The sequence below is a fragment of the Canis lupus genome, chromosome 22, assembly GCF_048164855.1.
Source record: "Canis lupus baileyi chromosome 22, mCanLup2.hap1, whole genome shotgun sequence".
Lineage (NCBI taxonomy): Eukaryota > Metazoa > Chordata > Mammalia > Carnivora > Canidae > Canis > Canis lupus.
In genome coordinates, this window is record NC_132859.1 from 15,523,244 (window position 1) to 15,544,259 (window position 21,016).

Below are 21,016 nucleotides of genomic sequence, written 5' to 3' on the forward strand. Positions count from 1 at the left end.
GGCCAGCTGGCATTGTTAGGTTTAAGTTCCAAGAAGCCTTGATTTCTCCCTGCCGACTCTATCATGAGAAAAACAACGCTGCTGCTCCCTGCATGACCTCTGCCAATGCTCCCACGTCACCAGGGCTGCCCCGCCTTCTGCTTCCTCTTCCTCTCGGAGTAGGGATCCTGGCACCTTTCATCTCCAAGCAGGTCAGACTCAGCCCCGACCACTGCCCCCTGCCCAGGCCCAGTGCTGACACCTGCCCTGCAGCCACGGTGTGGCCCACAGCCCTCCTCTGAGGACAGAGGGAGGGAGGCAGAGGAGAAGGAGCAGGAGTCCAAGCATCAGACTATGTGACCATGGGCAAGTTGCTTCCTCTCTGAGCCTCTTACAATGGGGAGAGCAGCCCCTCTGTACAGTGGAGCAGGGATGAAGGAGTCTGTGGGATATCTAGCACCCACTGGACGCGGGACGGGGTCCCTTCCAGAGGCTGGAGGCAATGCCTCTTCTCCCTCCTTGTCTTGAGACGGTGCCCAGGCTGCGTCCCTCCTTAGCTTCCCTCCCTGCTCTCCCTGCATTAGGGTGCCGAGGCCTGGAGGCCCACTCCCCTGCCATCAGCAAGCTTGGGGGGCCCTGGGTGCAGGAGACTGAGCTCCCGCAGCCGGTCATTCCCCCAGAGGGCCAGCTCATGGGCAGGACACGGGCAAAGCCAGAGGCTTCGAAGGTGGAGAGCAGTAGATGTGGCTAGTGAGGGAGAAAGGCTTTGGCTGATTTCACCCTGAGAGTTTTCATTTTGTTTGCTGGTAATGTTAATGCTGATCGTCCGTCGTCACACCCATCCCCTCACCTGCGACTTATGAGGCCGTTTCGTGCCACACACTCTGTGAGTTATTTCAAGTCCATAATCACGCTGGGAACCAAGGGTGCCCCCCCCCATCCCCTGTACAGAAGAGAGAGTGCAGAAGCTCAAAGAGGTAAAACAGCTTGCACCAGGTCCCCAGCTGGGGGCAAAGGAAGCGGAGATCGGAACCCAGCTTAGCTTGACTCCAGGCCGGCCCAGGCCTCTGCGCCAACGTCCCACGCGGGTTGGCGGATCCTTCTAGAGCTCGGTGGCTGTGCGGGGGGGGGGGGGGAGGCGCTGGCTGCGGAGAACGGCAGCACCGGGGCTCACGCAGGCGTTGCTGAGCAGAGCTAGTATGTGAATGAGCTCCGCTACCTCGCTGCTGCTCTGCTGCTCGGGAAAGGAAGTTGCCTGACAAAGGGAAGTCCCCCTGCGCTGTCACCACCTCCCTGGGGCTGCAGCCCGTGTCCCCGGCCACGCAGCGTGAACCTGGGCCCGGGGACCGTCGGTGGTGAGCACAGCCGTCGTGGCGGGTCCCGAGGAAAGCTGCCATCCCCACGCTCACGGGCCAGCAGCCCCGGTGCCACCCAACCGAGCCCTCTGCGGCCTGTACGGGCCGGGGCCGGAACGTGAGAGAAGCAGGAGTCGGGGCGGCGTGGGTCGGGGTGTCCCCTCAAGCCCCGGCTCTGTCGCTGATGTGGTGAAAAGCTGCACATCTCCCGTAACCTCCCTGGGCCCCCGATTTGTCTCTTACCACGTGGGGGGAATTATGTCCCGTCTTATTGCTCAGGACACCTCTGATGGTCAAAGATAACAGAGACTGGATTCAAGAGTTAAACGGCACTGATAAGAGGCCACGTGCTGGTGGAGGCCACACTTTCTCACTGAGAACAACTCTTTCTATCCCTAATAACGGTTCGTGTTTATGGCACCCTCACCCATGCCCTTTGTCATTAGATGGTTAAAATATGCATAATACACACAGCGTCTCATATGATCTTGCCAACAGCTGTTAGGAGGTGATTCTGGTTTCGATTCCCATTTTGCAGGAGGAGAAACTGAGGCTTGGTTTCTAAGCATTACAGTGCCTAAGGGCTTGGTCCTGGCACCTCTTCCCTTCAGTTGCTACGCTCATTCCCCAGGGGACTTCACACTGTGTTGTGGCTATAAAAGCCATCTAATCTATCTTTTATAGATGCTGGGCCTGTCCCCTGCACCCTCTACGCGCCTGCCTCCGGAGCACCTCCTCCCGAATGCCCTATGGGCCTCTTACCCCACCCCACCCCCACCCCGGTGCCCAAGGTCAGGCTCCTGATGGCCACCCCAACCTGCGGTCTTCCTCATCTCACTTAATGGCATCTCCACTCTTCCAGTTGCTCGGCCCCAAAATCTGGGGTGGGGGTGTGTGTGTGTGGGGTCATCCCTGACTCCTTGACCCCCTTGTCTTTCTCTCACCCACTCCAGCAAATGCTGTTGGAATTTTTAAAATATATGATTTACCTCCTGATCCGGGCCACCAGCCCTTGTATTGAAGTGGCCTCCTAAGGGGCCTCCATGCATCTACCCTGGCCACGCTGCAATCTGTTGAAGACCACAGTTAGAGAGATTAGAGAGATCCCACTAATACCTAAGGCAGAGCATGTCACTCCTCTTCCCAAGAGTCTGTAGTGACTCCCCACCTCACTCAGAGAAAAAGCTACATGCCATACCTGATCTGTCTATCCCTGTGCCTACCTCCTCTCTGGCTTCATACCCTGCACAGCACATGTGTCTCAGGGCCTTCGCACCTGCTGTTACTGCTGCCTGGATGGCCCTTCCCAGATGTACCCACATGACTCACTGCTACTCCTGTTTCAAGTCCTTGGCTCAAATGTCTCTCTCTCTTTCTCTCTCTCTCTCTTTTTTAAAAATATTGTATTTATTTATTCAGGAGAGAAAGAGAGAGAGGCAGAGGCACAAGCAGAGGGAGAAGCAGGCTCCCTGCAAGGAGCTCAATGCGGGACTCGATCCTGGACCCTGGGATCATGCTCCGAGCCGAAGGCAGACGCTCAACCGCTGACCCACCCAGGCGTCCCTCAAATGTCTCTTTCTCAACAAGGCCTCCGCCAACACACTCTAGCCCTTTCTCTACTTTTCTCCATAGTACTCATCACTAGCTAACATTTTAGTCACTTATTGCCTGATTGTCTATTTCCATCTACTAAAATATAAGCTTCATGAAGACAGAGGTTTTTGTCTGTTTTGCCTCTGCCATTCGTATCTCAAGTGCCTACCAGTGATTATTACTTAGTAGGTGCTCAATTAATGTGCAGAATGAGTGAATTTTTTAAAAAATGGCTTGCGCAGGGTCACATGGTGGTAGAGTTAGGGTTTATGTTTTGGGCTGACCGTACTGTGTATTTCCAATCTGAGGGGCAAGGGGTCAGAGAGAGAGAGAGAATCCTTCTGCTTATCCCTTAATTTATAAGCAGTCTAGAAGGAGGCAGGACCTGAAACAAGGGGTGGAGGTATTCATGAATGTCCCCATCTCCCCACCCCCAAACGGATCCACTCAGATTTGGTCAGCTGCTTTCAAACAAGCAAAAAAGAACAATCCCAAAGCAGGCTCTAAAGTGACTTTCCCAAGGTTACCCAGCTGATTAGGGGCAGAGCTGTCAACGTTCACAAATTCTGGAATGATTTCTGTGAAATCCCTGAAAATTGGTTTTTCAAAGATAACCGGCTTTTGACAAATTCCCCAAAGAACGAAGTAAGGGCCTCTGTCCAAACGCGTCCATCATCTCCTCTGTTCCTGACCCTAAGGCTGCTGCCAGACACAGGCCTGCTTGTGAAAGTCGCGATAAAAGAATCCATCGCAGCCGAGGAAAATGATAGGCTGAGTCAGGAGGAACACCACATCTGCTCCCTGTCCTCCCTCCCTTCCCCCCTTGCCTCCACACCTTGGCCTGCCTCACCCCTTCGGGCTCTGTCCCACTTGGCAAACGCCCAGGTTTCAGGCCGCAGAGGTCCCTTCCTCTGCAGAGCTCTCCTTTATCTGCCATCTGTGCCGTGTGTCCCCCTTCTCTGTTTTCTGTGGTCTATGGGCACCTGCAGCCCTTACTGGACTGTTCTGCTTCTGCTCGACAAATGAGCTGGGTCATGTCGGCCCGTCTTTGTAGCTGCAAAGCCCAGCTCAGAGCTGGCCTGGGGGAGGTGGAGAAGGCTCAGCCAGTGTCTGGACAGTGAATACTGACCTGCTGGATGAGGACGGGGATTTGTGACACACTCCCCTTCCTTGAGGATCAGTCTCCTCCAGCTGGGATCAGTCCCATCCTTGGGGGCCGTGGGCGCCCACAGCGAGCAGGATCAAGGCCGCCAGGAAGGGCTGCCAGGTGCACGAACCCGCGCCTGAATTCCCCACTGCAGTGTGGCACTGAGTCACCAAGGAAGCAAGCAGCGGAATGGTAAGTACAGTCTGGTCTCATTTGCACTTTGTGAAAAGCACACATTCGTATTTAGATACGGATGCAGATGTGCTTGTATATACCCTAGAACGTGTCTGAGGAGCCCTATAAGACACTGGTCAGAGTGGGCTTGGCTTAATGGGGGCTCCCCAGAGATGATGCTTTGGGAGCAGATAGCTTTTAGGGGGAGATGATCTCTGAAAGTATGAGAGGGAGTGCAGAGCACAACAGGGATGGGAGGAAGACAAGTGTGGGTATGTTGATGAACTGACACAGATGGGGGCCTTTATCCACAGACCCCTCTCCCTGCAACAGTTGAGGGGTACCCCCAAGTTGTAGCTGCATCCAGCCGAGTGGCTGCCTGCCGCTCAGGACAGAGCCTAGGCACATGCCACCACAGGGCCAAAACAACCGGCCTGGGGACGCCCACCACAGCGGCTCTGAAACCCAGGGGGCTTAGGGGGATGAGGCACGGGCACCCCAAGAACCTGCCAGAAAACGGGGATGGATGGGGAACACTTTTTATATCCTCGTGTATATGCTGATTTGTAACGTATATTCAGCATATAGAAGCAGGAAACTCGCCTCTCCGCCTGCCACCTACGAGAAACCTTTGATGACCTGCTTAGAGGACAGCCCTCCAGCATTATTTCTTGGTGTGGATTCACACATATGTATTTGGTGCTTGCGGACTGACAGGAGCGTAACTCTGCGCCCTGTGTGTGTCCCCCGCGTAATGCTGGCAGGGCCTTCCTTTGAGGCTGCTGCTAACAGCCTCTGCAGTCCAGGGGAGCGGGGTGGCCAGCTGCGGGTCCACTTCCGAGACAGGCTGCAAGTTGTTGTGGGTCCCGACGGAACTCAGAAAGCAGGGAGACCCCAGAGGCCCGGCTCCCCACCCCACGGCGCAGAGTGGATTTACCACTCTGCTGCTGGGGTCCCAAGCTATTAAACATGATGCCGCCTAAACGGCCAACAGGGCTCTAAATCTCTGCTCCAGGGTCACTTCCATTTTCCTGCTCACTGAGCACAACCAAACTTTTGCTTCCTAAAGAAAAGCCTATTCCTTAAGGTGGTAAACACAGAAGCATCCCCCCACCCCCACGCCCCCCACAGACCAGGTAACAACTGCTCACTTGTCCCACTCCGCCTCTCCCCCGTCCCCACAGCAGCCTTGCTGGGCGAGGGGGTGCACAGGGCCCAGCCCGCGGTACCAGGCTCTGCTGCTCCCTGGCCCTGCAACCTCAGGCACCCCAGTTCACCGCCTGAGCCTCTGCTTCCTCATCTGGGAAATGGGTATGTCCCACTGACTTCCCAGGACCATCTGAGGATCAGACAAGACCATCCTACAAAGCTGCTGTCATGGGCCCTGACACTGTTGGGACCCAGAGACTGCGGCCACCCTGACTTCTCTCTTCCTGCCGGGTCTGTCCTCCTGGGTTACCTCCCCACATGGCCTGCCCCATCCTCCGCTGTCCTCTGCAATCTTGTCTGCACAGAGTCCGCAGTGCCTGCCACCCCTCCGCGTACCGCGAAGCTTCCAAAAATGTGGCTTTCTTCACGCTTCTCTAGCTCCTCCTGTTTAGCTAAAGTCTAAATGCAGCTGAGAGGTCCAGGCCTGCCTCAGCCTAGCCCCATCCATCACCTTCCCTGCCTGTCACCCTGCCGCAGCCACACTGCTGTCCACACTGCTGTCCGCACTGCCGGCCACATGAGGCCTGCAAGGATAGCCCTCCTCTGAGGTGGGCCCAGGGAGCTCGTCCTCTGAGCTGGGGTCAAGGTCCTGCGTGCCAATCCAACTACCACGGCTCAGGAGCCCTGGTCCTCTGCTGTGTGTCACCTCAGGGGCAGCTGTCCCTGAAGCTCCGGGCCCTCTCCACCCCCAGCCCCAGGCTCTCTTCTCCTCTTAAAATCAGTGCCTGCTCCTCTTTACGTTCCCAAACAGGACGGTATAGACTCTGGATCAGTTCACCCAAGAAGTCACACCTTGACTTCATTTCCCACCGGGTGTATGACCGTGGGCAAGTCCTTAGGCCCCAGGAGTAATGTTAATAGCAGCCCAATTCTCAAGTGTTTTTAGGTTAAAGGAGCTGTTGATGGAGCCTAGGACACGGTGTGGTTCCTCTAATCTTCTCTGTAGTTCTGACTTGTCTGCTGTTCTATGTGTTGCTGTACAGCTATCATGTCACTAATCCTCGGGCCACAGGGTAGGTCAGGCTATCCTTGTTTTGTTACAAATGAGGAAAGAGCAAAGAGGAGTAATTTACCCAGAATCAAAGCCCCGGCCTGCCCGATACCAAAGTTGGGCTCTTCCGAGCGATAACCTCTTACACGCGCACACCACGTGCTGGGCTCCAAGCCCTTCACGTACATTTATCACATGTGTGAGCCTCACAATGGCTCTACAGGGTAGGAACTACTGTTCTCGTCCCCATTTCACCTAAGGAAACCAAGGCACAGAAAAGTCAAATCAATATGCAAGGTCACATGGTGACCACCGCGGAGCCAGATTGGAACCCAGGCAGGCGGAGGCCAGAGCCTGTGCTCCTAACCGCTATCCTCTGCGTCTCTTCCCTACTTTGCCCTCCTGTCTCCCATGTGACTCTCCCAACCACCCCTCGAGGTAGGGGGTGGGACTGACACACAGCAGGTGTGAAATTAAACCAGGAGACAAGGCATTTCCGGCTGTGAAAACGAAATGGCTCAAAACTTTCCTCGGATGCAGGAGGCATCGTTGCATTCTGGAAGACCTCTCCCGGAGGCATGAGGCTGCAGCGAGTTAGGGACGGCGCGTTTCTTTCTTGTCCTCCTGGTCCGTGCTCTAACTGCACAGACCATTCTGTGCAGACTCTAGGCTTGCGGGAGGGCAACGGGTACCTTAAGGAGGCGGTAGATCAGAAACAAAATCAGACTCCAGAGCACCAAGGAACCCCACGCCTAGAATTCTGCTGAGCTTTGGGGCTTTGGAGAAGGACTGATCATGTGCCCGGCTCTGTTTGCAGGAACCACACCAAACACCTTGGGGACCCTTTGGGGGAGAGGAGCTTCTGGCCTTGACCAGCAAGACAAGCACGGGGATGCATGCTGTTGGCTCCATGCCCAAGCAAAGGGAGGCCCTGCTAACTGAGCAGTGTTCTTTCCCACGGAGGCAGGGTAGGGCCTCAGGATCCTTTACAGAAAGCAGTACCTACTGATAAGAACTGCAGTTCTCATCTTTCTTGAGGCGAAGAACGGTATGTGATCACATTTTGACCACTGAGCTATAAGGGGAAGCATGGTGTGGTGATTTTGAAACAACTTTTTAAGGGAAACAGTGCGCCCTCCTTCATCTCTTCTTCTGTCCTACTGCCTGAAGTGTGGGTGCAAAAGCTGGAGCTCTGGCAGCCATTCTGGACCATGAGGTACCTTTGGGAATGGAAGTCACAAGCTGGGAAGGTAAGGTAGCAGACAGAAGGAACCTGGAGCATGATCACCTCGCAGAGCCTCACAACATCACTGGACTGTCTGCTTCTTGGCTTCTCTTAAACGAGAGAAGTGAACCCCTATTCTTGTTTAAGCCTACAGTATTGGGATTTTTTGGTCCCAGACAACCAGGCCTGATTCATATTAATACACATCCAGCCCCCAGGTCCTCCCCCAGGTGTACTTCCAGCATGCTCTCCAAATTGTCGGCCCCTGAATCTATGAAGCTGCTTCATACCCCATGCCTGTCCCTGCCATGTGCTACTCCTCTGAAACACACACCTCTTCATTTGGCAAATACCAACTCATCCTTCAAAACTCAGCTTGAGGGATGCCTGGGTGGCTCAGTGGTTGAGCGTCTGCCTTCAGCTCAGGGTGTGATCCCGGGGTCCCGGGATAGAGCCTGCATCGGGCTCCTCGCAGGGAGCCTGCTTCTCCCTCTGCGTGTGTCTCTGCCTCTCTCTGCATGTCTCTCATGAATAAATAAAATCTTTTAAAAAATGTTGAAAACTCAGCTTGAGTTCCACGGTTACAGCACATCCACCTTCTGAGTTTCTCACAGTGCTCTGGGTCTCACACTCAACTGTAGCCCCTAACCCCCTGTCCCGTAATTATATCGAAAGCTGTCTCTGGGTGCTCCTGGTGGTGTAAGGGCAATGTCCCAGCTTCCCAGCTTCCCAGCGGGCCCAGGCAGAGGAAGCATGGTAAATGTCAAATGAATGAACAATATATGAATGATTGCCTGGAGGGGTCAGACATTCCATGCAAAAAAGCTATAGTAGCTGCTGTAGCCAGGGAAGGCTTCCTGGAGGAGGGGGAGACAATGGCACAGAGCACACCAGCTCTGGCCAAGCTACTGCCTGTGGTAGAGAAAGTAGGCACCACGAACTCTCCAGAGATCTTTATATGGCTTAATGGAATGTCTCCAAGACAGTCCCTAAGTGTCTCTGAGAGGTCACGGCCCTCAGCTAGAGCCTGGATCACGGATTGGGAGTGATTGACAGGGCAGCTGTGTAAAGGAGCTCCAGGGCCCTGGGTCAGGCAGGGGAGGGGTCAAGCATTGTTAGAAGCTGAGCTTACTCTGCGCTGGCGTTGTATGGCCATCTGGTTCGGGTCAGAGGTCTCCAGGGACAGGTTTGATTTATAGGCCAGTGCGGTGGCCCGGGCGGCATGGAAGGGAGGGCACAGAGAGGCCAGGGAAGGGGTGTGTGGGGGGAGGAGGAGGCAAGGGCCAGGCAGAGGCCCCCTCAAAGGCTGAGCAAGCGTGGTGCTTCTGCTCTGGGCCATGGGGCGCTTCAGGTTGCATTTAATGGAGAAACATTACAAAAGAAAGTACTGAAAAAAAACAAGAAGTCTTTACTGTGTGCCCACTATCTACCTGGGACTCTATGACATGCTGCTGCTGTCAGGGAGAAGAAACAAATCCACACGAGCTCTGTCCCCGACGCCAGGCCTTGGGAGCTGTGCTTGGCTTTTCACGTTGGCAGGCTCACTGGCCTCTCTGTGCCACCCTGCAGCAGAGCCATTGTTAGCCATCTTACAGATGGTGACAACAAAGCAAAAGTGCAGAGTCCCACAGCCTGGAATGGCATAGGTAGGATTCAAACTCGGGCTTTCTGCCCAATTCAGAGCCTTTCCCCTCTGCCCTGAAGAGCCTTCAGAAGGTTCTGGAGCTAGTGGAGGGAGAGGACACAGGGCCCAGAGTCCAGCAAGGAGGAGCCACAGAGAAAGACATCTGAGGATTAGTCTCTAAGAAGGTGGTGGTGCCCTCATCTTTTCTGGGTTACAGAGCCCTGTGGACTCCCTCTATCCACCCAAACGTGCTCTAGGAGCACAGAATGGAGTTGCGACTATGGACCGAGACCCCCGAAGAGGACTTTATGTATTTTTTAAAAGAGATTTTATTCATTTTATTCATTCATTCATTCATTCATTCATTCATTCGAGACACAGAGAGAGAGGCAGAGACAGAAGCAGGCTCCCTGCAAGGAGCCCAATGCTGGACTCAATCCCGGGACCTTGGGATCATGCCCTGAGCCAAAGGCAGACGCTCCACCGCTGAGCCACCCAGGTGTCCCCACAAAGAGGACTTTAAAAACGAAGTTGGCATCTCTCTGAGCCTTGAGAAAGGCAGATGGAGAAGTGGGGCTGGCATCCAGGCAGGGGGCACAGCGTAAACAAAGGTGCAGGGCTGGGGGATCCCTGGGTGGCTCAGCGGTTTAGCGCCTGCCTTCAGCCCAGAGTGTGATCCTGGAGTCCCGGGATCGAGTCCCACGTCAGACTTCCGGTATGGAGCCTGCTTCTCCCTCTGCCTGTCTCTGCCTCTCTCTCTCTCTCTCTCTCTCTCTCTATCATGAATAAATAAGATCTCTTTAAAAAAAAAAAAAAGTGCAGGGCTGAAATATGCCTGGTGAGATGTAAATGATGGTCTGAGGACTGGAGGCCACACTCCTGTGCTGGAGGTTCTGAGCCCTGCTGAGGGAAGCCACCCGCAGGACACATCTCCTTGGCTTGGCCTAGAGAAAGGGACACTCCTAAGACCCCCTCTCCCCAGGGAAGAGCCAGCTGGAGCCTCCCTCCCGGCAGGAGGCTGAGAACATGGGGCCCATGCTTGGCCCATGTCCTCTGCAGGACATGTCCTGAACTAAGAGGGGTTCCACCCAGGGTTCTATTTGGGGTGTGAGGGGTGGGTAGCACAGGGACAACGGAGAAACCAGAGAGCACGGTTTCCATGGGCCCTGAAAACTAGCTGGAGGAAGCCACCCCTCTAGCTCCTTGGATACACAAGGTGTCCCCACTGTCCAGTGAAGACACCTGAGGCTTGGGCGGAGGGGGTTGAGAGTGTCCTGTGGCTGGCCCAGGTCACACAGCTCTGCAAAACCTGGCCTTAAACACACATCTAGAGAAGTTCTGATCGTTAAGCTGAGGCTAAGCAAGGAAAACAGGGACGCAATAGGGCCTAGTAGCTGGTTTAAGAACCCTGCTACAGCTCGTCGTGATCAGAGGAAAGATACCAGGAGCAAGAAAGGAGGCCTTTGGGACATCCTGAAAGGGAGCCTTCAAACTTGGAGTTAGACGGGTAAGGCTCCAACTCCTGTTCTGGCCCTGAGACCTTTCAGCTTCTCACAGCCTTAAGTTTCCTCATCCGTGAAATGGGGACGTTAATATGACCCACACGGGGCCGAAAGGACTGAATGCATGTGTGTGTGTGTGTGTGTGTGTGTGTGTGTATTGATATATGTATGTATATGTTAAGAACACTGGGGCAGGGAGATGTTTATCAAATGGTTTATCTCTGACTTGTCCTCACTGCCATTCTTCGGGAAGCACACCAGGTCTGTGGCAGGAAAGGTGGCGGGGGCTGGGCTCGGGCTCGGGCTCACCTCTGGGTCCTGCACGTCCATGGTGCAGACCTCAGGAAAAGCCAGAGGCAGCCTGAGTGACGAACCCACCCAAGGCTGGTGTGTAGTGGGCCATCCGCCCTCCACCAGCCAGCCAGCCCGTCACCTCGCCGCTAGACTCGCAGATGAGAAGCTGCTTTCTGCATGGGGAGGGGGCCGCATGGGGAAACTAGACACCAGGCTACTTCCTGCCCAGGGCACTCTGTGAGGTGCCGGGAAGCCCAGCTCTGGCCTCTGCCCTCTGCCCTGGATTTGTTTACACACCGTGGGGCTGGGGTCAGAGCCTGAGCGGTGCTGTGGGGTCAGAAAAAGACCAGCAGGCCTGGCCAGATGTGCCTATGTGTCAGGGACAAGGAGAGCGTCCGACGACTCTGGAAGCGTCTGGAAGGCTGCTGGGTCAGGAGCAGAGCGGCCAAGCCTGCGCGGCCCCTGCACGGTGGCCACCAGCACCCTTCTGTTCACCCGCATGGGGCAAGCGCCTGCGTGTTCGGAGCCGAGGGGACGCAGGGAGAATGTGCTGGTCCCCTTCTCCAAAGAGCCCATTTGGAAAGGCAGGGCGGACGCCCCAGAACCTTAAACTCACCCCTCAGCCCAGGCTATGGTTGCAGGTCAACGTGAAGAGTCAGCAGTGCTCTGGGACACTGTCTCAGGCGTGACTTGGCTGTACCATTTACGGTGGGCCTTCCAGAGCCTGATCTTAGTGCATTCAGTAAAAACCTTTTCTTTGGTCTCCCCTTTTACCCACGAGCAGGTGGAGGCCCCGTGGGCTCAGGAACTGGCCCAAGGACACAGATCTAGCAAGGGGCAGGCTGCTCCCCACCCCAACCCAGCCTGAATCCCGGGTGGCCTGGGCTTTGGCTTCCTTGCAGCAGCTGCCCCTCCCCAGATGGGGCTCCTGGCCCCTGTGGTCCCCAGGCCCTCCTCTTCGGCATTCCAGGCATACCTCCTGTCACCGCCCCACTGGCTCTCCCCGCCCAGGACCTTTGACATTCTCCAAGGTTTCCTGGTTGTGCCCAACACTCCCTGGAAGGGCATCTGTGCCAAATCTTCTTCCCACACCCACCCTGCTCAAGCCAGGCCCCCAGGAGACCCGACCCTCCTCTCCCGGCACTGACTCCAGGGTGATGGGAACAGGGGCCCACACCCCTCCGTTATGCTCCCTGGTCCTCCCCAGGGGCTCTGAAGCAGTGCTGGCCTCCAGAGCTTTGTGCAACGATGGAGACGCTCTGCATCTTCCCGCCCAACATGGTAGCCATCAGCCGCAAGTTGCTATGGAGCACATGAATGTGGCCGGTGCAACTGAGAAGCTGAAGTTTTATCTCACTTTAATGAATTTATTATTTTTTTTAAAGATTTACTTATTCATGAGGGAGGGGGGCGCGCAGAGACATAAGCAGAGGGAGAAGCAGGCTCCCCACAAGGAGCCTGATGCGGGACTCGATCCTGGGACCCCAGGATAACGTCCTGAGCCGAAGGCAGACGCTCAACTGCTGAGCCACCCAGGGATCCCTAACTTGAATAAATTTAAACTCAAATGCAAGAAGCCGGCTGTGGCTAGTGGCTGCTGTACTGGATAGCACAGCCGTGTAAAATGTCTGTCATCCAAAATATCAGCCGTGCAGATAGTCTCCGAATATTAGATAGCACAGAATAACGGAGATCCTCTGAGGTCATCTTGTCCGATCCCCTCCTTCCTGCAGTGGAGGCACAAAGGCATAGAGAGGGGAGGTGACTTGCCCAAGGTCACACATAGCCGGCGGCTAAGCTGAAATGGGGCTGAGCCAGCTTACCTGGCTCCAAATCTAGCATTTTTTTCCAGGACCTAACCCCTTCTTCCCTCTTTGCCACCCAACACCAGATTCCGGGTAAATGAAGTTTAGTTCAGCTTGAGAATGCTTTTTCAACTCTCAAACATCGGAATACTCCATTTTGCCACAACACTTTGAATAGCTGAGGGAAGCTGACGGTGCCAACCAAAAAGGAAACAGCCCTGCACCTGCTGTGTACCTCCTGAGTGGCTCACCCAGCCTGAAGTGACAAGCGCCCGAGCCAACAGACATGCCTATCAGAGCCCTGGAGCTCCCCAACACCAGGGGACAGAACACAGGGCAAAATCCACCATCCAGAACCCACCCAGCTGTCCCACTCCCCGAGGTGCAGCCAAGAATATGAAGAACGAAGCACAGTAGACAGTGGCTGGCCCAGACCTTGGCCATGGTGGTGGGGTAGGCTCCAGGCCCTGGGTCACCTACCCACCACCCAGATAGGGAAGACTGTGAGCCACAAATCCCCAGCCACGGCTCACTCAGGCTCACTGGACAACCCGAAGGAACAAAAGATCAGTGAAGGGCAGAGACCTGCCCAGGCCCACATGGGCTTCCTTGCTCCGTAGAGGCCCCTTCTCTTGGCTGGACTGCCAGATGGCTCTTAGTAGACCCATGGAGCCCTATTGTGTTCACACACACACCCCTAGAATCAGCTTCTGGAACAGTGACAAGGTGGAGAAATAACAGATGGGGTTCAAATCAGCTCTCCCACTCACTGCGCAACCAGGGCAAGGCTGCCAAACTTTCTGGGCCTCAATCAACTTATCTATAAAATGGAAATGGCGATATCCACCTCAGTCAAAGGCCACCTTCACCAAAGTTCATTCGGTAGAACCGGGAGGCACGCACCAATAGAGAAGGAACTTTAAATGCTGCTTCTTTAAAACAAGGTCATTGACTTTTTTTTTTTTTTAAGATTTTATTTATTTATTCATGAGAGACACACAGAGAGAGGCAGAGACCTAGGCAGAGGGAGAAGCAGGCTCCCTGCGGGAAGCCTGATGTGGGACTCGATCCCAGGACCCCGGGATCACACCCTGAGCCGAAGGCAGACGTTCAACCACTGAGCCATGGCGTCCGTCATGACAACTTTTTAAAAAACAGTGAATCATCTGAGTCTGTAGGATGAAAGAAAATGCCACAGCCTGCAGGCCCCCAAGTCCAGCCTCTGCTATTCCCTAATTCCCACAGCCCTGGCTGGCTCCCCTCGGCCATAGACTTGTCGCCTTGTGCTCACAAACCCCGTTTTCCCCAGATCCTCCCAGGGCTGCCTCCACTTACCATCTGGGTCTCCAATTCCCCACCCTGGCAGCAGCCTGGAGGACCCCCCCGCCCCCCCATCATGGTCTCCTGTGTTGCTCATTTAGCCACATTTCTATCTAGAATTATCATAGATTTGTTTTTTTCTGCTTCTGTCTCTCCTCCTAAATTGTCATCACAATACCCCCAGTGCCTGGTACATCGGAGATGTTTAAAAAAAATAGCCATTGACCGATCGGCTGAGTGATAGAAAGCCTCTCTCACTGTGACCATGGCTCTCCAGCTGACTGTGGCTCCATGGAGAGTGGAAAGGGGGCCTGCTTCGCTCCCCACTGCAGCCCAGCTCCTGCCCCCGGTCAGCACAGGTCAGGCTTTTCATAAACACCAAGTGAAGGGATAAATCACCTCCTTATAACCGCAGAATAGACTGGCCCACGCAGGACCGTTTGTGGTTGAGGGAAGAGCAATGGCTTATTTATACGAAGATCAAATTAGTGGCTATGGGCAGAGTGCAACTAATTTCCATTTACTATTCCTGGCTAATTGGAAACTTCTGAGGATTCCCTTTGCCGCTGTTTCAATGGGAAGCTTGTAGACTCTTTTGTGCAGATGCTGTAGGAAGAAAGTGCTCTTGTCTCTGAGCCTCGTCCTCCACCTGAACCTGCGGTGGTTTTTCACCCTGCCACGTGGACTCTGAGCTATCCAGTCATTCATTCGATAGATGTTCACCGAGAACTCACCATGTGCCAGATGCTGGGGACACCAGGACAGATGGGATGACATCGCCTCTGCCAGCAGGGAGAAAAACAGTAACTCCGGAGGTCTCAATACTGCACCTCTGCCATCCCAAAGGTGCAGAAGCAGCACACATTCCTGGACCTCTCAGTCCTCACACACCATGACACTCATTCCTTCCGTGAGACTTCTGGAGTCTCCTGAACCCCAGAGGTGCTGGACTAGCCATCCCACCCCCACTCGGCACCTGGCCTCCAGGTGAGCCCTCCAAGTGGCCCTCAGCTGTGACTCTGGCCCCTCACCCCAGAGGCGGCCACGCTTAGGAAGATGAACAGGATCCCACACGCCCTTCCTAGCCAGGCCTCGGCACCAGACAGACAGCTGTCATCCACCTCACTGAACACCAGAAGCAAACCTGCCTTCACCCTGGGATACCCTCGTGAAATGCATTTTGAGGGAGAAACATCAACAGGGACAAGATCTGGAACGTGGCTGTAGCCCCAAATGGATCACCCCAAACATTTGCACTTAAATGGCTCCAAAGCCAAGGCGACAATATCTTTGCGGGTGGCTCTGGCCCCTTGCTGTTCCCCAGCGGGGTCACCGGCCTCGGAGGTGGGGAAAGGTGAGGAGCACCAGGTGCCTCGTCAGGTGTGGTCCAAGAGCATCATGACTGGCGGCCTGTGCCCACCGGGGCTCCCAGCAGGAGGGTCCCGAAGCAGGGCTCACAGCTCTATTTATAGAAACGCCACCACTACGGATGAAGAACTAGGAAGAACCAGCACGGCAGTATTTTCCAAGCTCACGCTGTCTCGGCTTAATTTCATCCCAAGCAAATAAATCATTAAGGAGGCACCGAGTCTTGGAAGATCTGATGAAGAAGGGCCATTAAACGGTACAGCCTTAACTTGAATTATGGAAGGCCTCAGACAAGCAGCCTTATTAGTGTCTGGGCTGGGCTGTAACTCATGCTAACTGCCCCCTTGCCTTAACCAAGGGACACGACTGGGAGGATCGGCTGGCTTCCTGACCGCAGCAAACAAATGCTGCTGCCAGCCTGGGAGGCTGTTGGCTCTCCCCAGTCGTTTCTACACCATCCTGCAGATTTGCTTACCCCGTTCATTGCTACCCCTGCAGCACCCACTCTGACTCCGCGCCGCTCCCGTGCACCCAGGTGAGAATGAACACAGCGTGGCTGTCCTGTCCTTAGGGGGTTTAAATGCTGTGCCAGTGGGATTGCTGACGCCAGCTCCAGTAAACCCTTCTGCTAAGGCCCGAGACCACCAGGAAAGCTGAAGCAAGGCTCACGGTGACCCTGTGAGGCCTGGAGGTTGGGGGTGGTGGTGCTGAGCCAGCCATCCGGATCCCGGTGCAGATGGCTGCCTCCGAGTTTGTGCTGTGAGTGGGCTCTTCATCCCCTTGGCCTCAGGCTCTTCGTGTGGGCAGTGGGGAACCAGTACCTTCTCCTCTTCTGTGGGCACTAAACGAGCTAACGTGCATGGGGCCCTTACTAGCATTCGTACAGGGCTATGGGGGTTTAAATAAGACGATGGGATGCATGAGCAGCGCCAAGCGGTGTTTGGCCTTTTGTAGGTGCTCAATCAATGACTGTTGAACAAAGAGCCATTTCTATTTGCAGTAATCCTTTCCCAAACAAAGTTGGCTTCATGGGAAAGTCACGGATTTCCTTGTATATACCTTGCTGGTAATTGTGCAAATTTGGGTTCCAGTACAGGTAAACTGAGTCACACAGTGGTTGAGGGAGGATGAGAACAAGAGGGAAATGGGGCTGGGTAGGAAAGGGAGGAAGTGTAGAAGACACAGCTGGACAGTGGAAGAGTGGGGAGTGGGGGGAGGGCAGGGCACAGGAACTACCCTCCTGTCCACCAAGCAGGAGGGGTGGTGGGTAGAGCCAGGCTTGGTAACACTAGGCCTTGTCGGGGGGTGGGGAGGAAACAGGCCATATCCAACAAAGAGGTCGGCACAGACCAAGGCAGGGAGGAATAAGCAGACTGGTTTGGCTGCAGGACCAGACTGGGGGTTAGAGAGGTGGACGGTGGGAGTAGTGGACAAGCCATGCATGTGGAAGCCTCGCCCGGTGCCCTTCCCTCAACATTGCAGCAGCATGAGACTCACCCAGGGGCTTGTCGGAAATGCAGATTCTTGGGCCCTACACATACCTCCTAGGTCAGAACCTCATTTAACAACATCCCAGCTGACCTGAATGCCCAACAGGGTGTGAGAAGCACTACTGACACCAAGTCTATGGGGTGAGTCCAATCATCAAATCCACTTTACAGACAAGAATGCTGAGGAAACTTAGGCCTAGCCCATCCGGGTAGGACATGGGGGGACTGGTGATCCCTGGTCTCTGATTGTGCTGAACTCCCTGCTCTATGGTCTGAGCAGGGTCGGGACAGGGTCTCAGACATGCGGGAGGCTCGGGGGAGCCACAGAGGGTCTCAGTGCTGCCCAGGCTGCCAAGGCCACTTCCTAGGAAGGCGTCATTCTCCTCCTGAACTCTGACATGTCCTCTCTCATCTATGTCAGGGTTTCTCAATACAGGCTCATGAACCACATTGGATTCTCACTCTTTTGTTTCTGCACTTTCAAGGGGGACTGGAGGCCTGGGTTTTAGGTCTGGTTCTGCTGCTAATTAGCCAGTGACCTTGGACAAGTCTTCCCATTTCTCTGGTCCAGTCAGTTCCTACCTGTAAAATGGGGGTCTGGCATTGGCTACCAGATGGTACTTGTCTCATTCCAGTGCCTAGGGCCTGCTTCACCCTCCTGCCAGCTCCTCCCGGCCACCTCGTCTCCCCTTCCCTCCAAAGGCCCGACATGGGGCTCCCCCACAGCCGGGCCTAGTGACCATCTGTTCAGAGGCAGAGGCTGCCCCTCAGGCCCAGCACTTCGGCAGCTCGTCCCCACTGAATACATATGCGGGCCACAGCTGGTCAGTAGGCCGCTTATTTGGATCTCCTTGCTGAACACACGTTCACCAAGCAAGTCGCCCCCAGGAACCACAAAACACTTAAACCAGACACTTAGCTGGAAACCTTTGAAACTGCTCATGGGGAAGGCTCGACACTCTCAGCTCATTTGTGATAGACTCACAGTGGTCTTTGAACCTCAGGTGGTATTTCCATTAAGTATCTTTTTTTTTTTTTTTTAAGATTTTATTTATTTATTCATGAGAAATACAGAGAGAGAGAAGCAGAGATACAGGCAGAGGGAGAAGCAGGCTCCCTACGGGGACTAGATCCCAGGACCCCCCAGGATCATGACCTGAGCCAAAGGCAGAGGCTCAACCACAGAGCCACCCAGGTGCTCCTCCATCAAGTATCTTAAAGAGAAAAGAGACCAAAACCTCCCCAAACCAACATATTCCCTTACACGAAACCCCTCAGATTTCACAACGTGGACCAAAATATACTAACGACAATTATTTCCACATTGAATAACATTGACAGTAATTTTACCCATCTGTGGGAGCTGCGATTGTCATAACCGGATATTTTTAAACCTACATTTTCCCAGGGCCTACTATGTGCCAGGCACGCGCCCCATCACTTTCTGTAGATCACCCACAATCCCAATGCCTGTGGCACAGTATGTTTCTATTATCATTACAGATGAGGAAACTGAGGCTCCAGGGTGAACTGCCTTGCTCAGTGTCATGGCTCATGAGCAGCCCAGTCAGGAGTGAGCCCCAGCTCTTCCCACGAAGCCCCTCTGAGAGGGGGAGGGCAGGCGCAGATGGTTTCCAGTGGCCCTGCGTATGACTCCACGGCGGCCCACGAGCGAGCGACGCTCTCTTGACTGAGCCCGTGTTCCAAAGCCCCCTTCCTGCAGGCGGGACTTCCAAGAGTGAACCTACTCACGACTGTTCAAATGTGACCCCTCCCCCCCCAGAGCAGGGCCACTGTGTCCGAGCATGAACGGTTTTCAGCTGCAAGCCTGTGCCTTTTTGTAGAAAACAAAGGGTAGAGGCCAGTTTCTGAGTGTCCAGATTCTGAATTGAATTGCCCAGCCCATCGTGCCGCCTCCGCCTGGCCCGGGTGTGGGGACAGATGTGCTGTGCTCCACACACAATACGAGGTGGGAATGGGTCACTCTGGGGTCACGCTTCAAGGGGGCGGCCTCTCAGGGCCAGCCTCCCTCTGTTCCAGCCATCTGTGACTCGGGTCCTGCTCCAGAATAGAAAAGCTCTACAGGTGGCGGGAGGCCAGTATAGTCACATGTACTTAACTCAGCACCTACTAGGTGCCCAGTTCCGAGGGTGTCACGGAGGGAGTCCCTGCCTCCAACGGCTGCCACCGTCAGCAGTGGCAACAGCAGCAACAGCACAGCAACCCACACCCATCTGGCTCTGCCCCGTACAGGTGACTTAGCGCACTGACATTCACCTACATAAGGACTGACCAGATTACACAACTCCAATAGTCCGAGTCTAGCACTGTGTTTGAAGCCTCCTGAACAGCAAATTAATGTGATTCTACTGTATTGTAAACTACAAAGCAAATCATTCACAAGATTCGTCAAGTGGCCAGGATGACCTAGGCCCTGGACATGGTACAGTCAGTAATGCCGGGTAAGCACAGTAAGACCCACAGCGCCCTCCAGCACCCGCCCCCCCCATGAGCCACGTGCTGGACCATGCTTCATTTCTGCCTCATTTCTCATACAGCAGCTATGCAAGGCACCCATAATTATTCCCACTGCACAGATGGGAGAAAAACGAAGGTTCGAGGATGTTAGTTAGCCAGAAGGGGGCAGAAATGAAATTTAAATTGGAATCAAATGTTTACTCGCAAAGATTGGAAACTGCCTAGATGTCAAAAAAAAAAAAAAAAAAAAAAGATGGGGGTCTGAATAAAATAAAGGATGATACAACCATACCAAGCAAACCCATGCAGCTATTAATAAAGAATGAGGCAACTCTCTGGCAATCATATTAAATAATCGCCAAGCTCTGTTAAAGGGGAAGGGAGAGGCAGACCAATGTTTACAGCATGATCACATTCATGTAAAATTTCTCTGTCATAAAATTCTGGAAGGACACATGAGAAACTATTAATGGTGGTTGCCAGCAGGGAGGGGAGCTGGGGAGCTAATAGCCAGGGGGGTATTTCATTGTAATATTTAAATTTGTTGCTATGGGGGTGCCTGGGTGACTCAGGGGGTTAAGCATCTACCTTCGGCTCAGGTCATGATCTCAGGGACCTGGGATCCAGCCCCACGTAGGGCTCCCTGCTCCGTGGGGAGCCTGCTTCTCCTGCTGCCTGCTGCTCTGCCTACTGGAGCTCTGTCTCTCTCTCTCTCTCTTTCTGCTAAATAAACAAATAAAATCTCAAAAAAAAATGTGTTGCTATGTGCACAGCTTGCCTTTCAAAAGTATATGCATAGATATTTTTAAGTCCCTACTGTATTGACTTCCGCACACGCGCCTCCTGGGTCAACACCGCTCGTCCTACGGAAACTTACTCCATATCCACTTGGGGAAAGAAGGTACACATGTGGAAAAGTAAGTGAATGGGGCAGATGGGGGGCACTCGGTGCTAAATGAGGGTGCAGGGGGCAGAGCCCTGGGCTGAGGATGAGTTGGGATCAGGGCAGAAGAATAGGGCAGAGAAGTGAAGGGGAGACCAGGCCTGGGTGGAGAGGGCAGAGGAGCAAGGGCAGACCAGGCCTGGGTGGAGAGGGCAGAGGAGTGAGGGGAGACCAGGCCTGGGTGGAGAGGGCAGAGGAGTGAGGGGAGACCAGGTCTGGGTGCAGAGGGCAGAGGAGCGAGGGGAGGCCAGGCCTGGGTGGAGAGGGCAGAGGAGCGAGGGGAGACCAGGCCTGGGTGGAGAGGGCAGAGGAGCGAGGGGAGACCAGGCCTGGGTGGAGAGGGCAGAGGAGCGAGGGGAGACCAGGCCTGGGTGGAGAGGGCAGAGGAGGCTGGGAGGACTGTGGCACCCTGTAGACACATGGGAGTCGAGCAGGAAGGTGGGGAGTTCAGTGCAGACTGACTCTGGCAAGGGGATGGTGCCCTTGTACTCAGCCCAGTAGAAAAGTCTCTCTGGCCTT

At 54.4% G+C, this 21,016-nt stretch overlaps 1 protein-coding gene across 5 annotated transcripts in view; it reads right to left on the reverse strand.

The window, feature by feature from the left end:
- SPSB4 (splA/ryanodine receptor domain and SOCS box containing 4) overlaps nt 1-21,016 on the reverse strand; it is an 81,380-nt gene that overhangs the window by 38,909 nt on the left and 21,455 nt on the right. For 3 of the 5 annotated variants that reach the window (XM_072792496.1, XM_072792495.1, XM_072792497.1), the window contains exon 3: nt 2,324-2,404. The exons of the other annotated variants lie outside the window; for them this stretch is intronic. In XM_072792496.1, the coding sequence (XP_072648597.1) occupies nt 2,324-2,404 (81 nt within the window). The remainder of the gene's footprint in view (nt 1-2,323; nt 2,405-21,016) is intronic. 5 annotated transcript variants of the gene reach the window in all.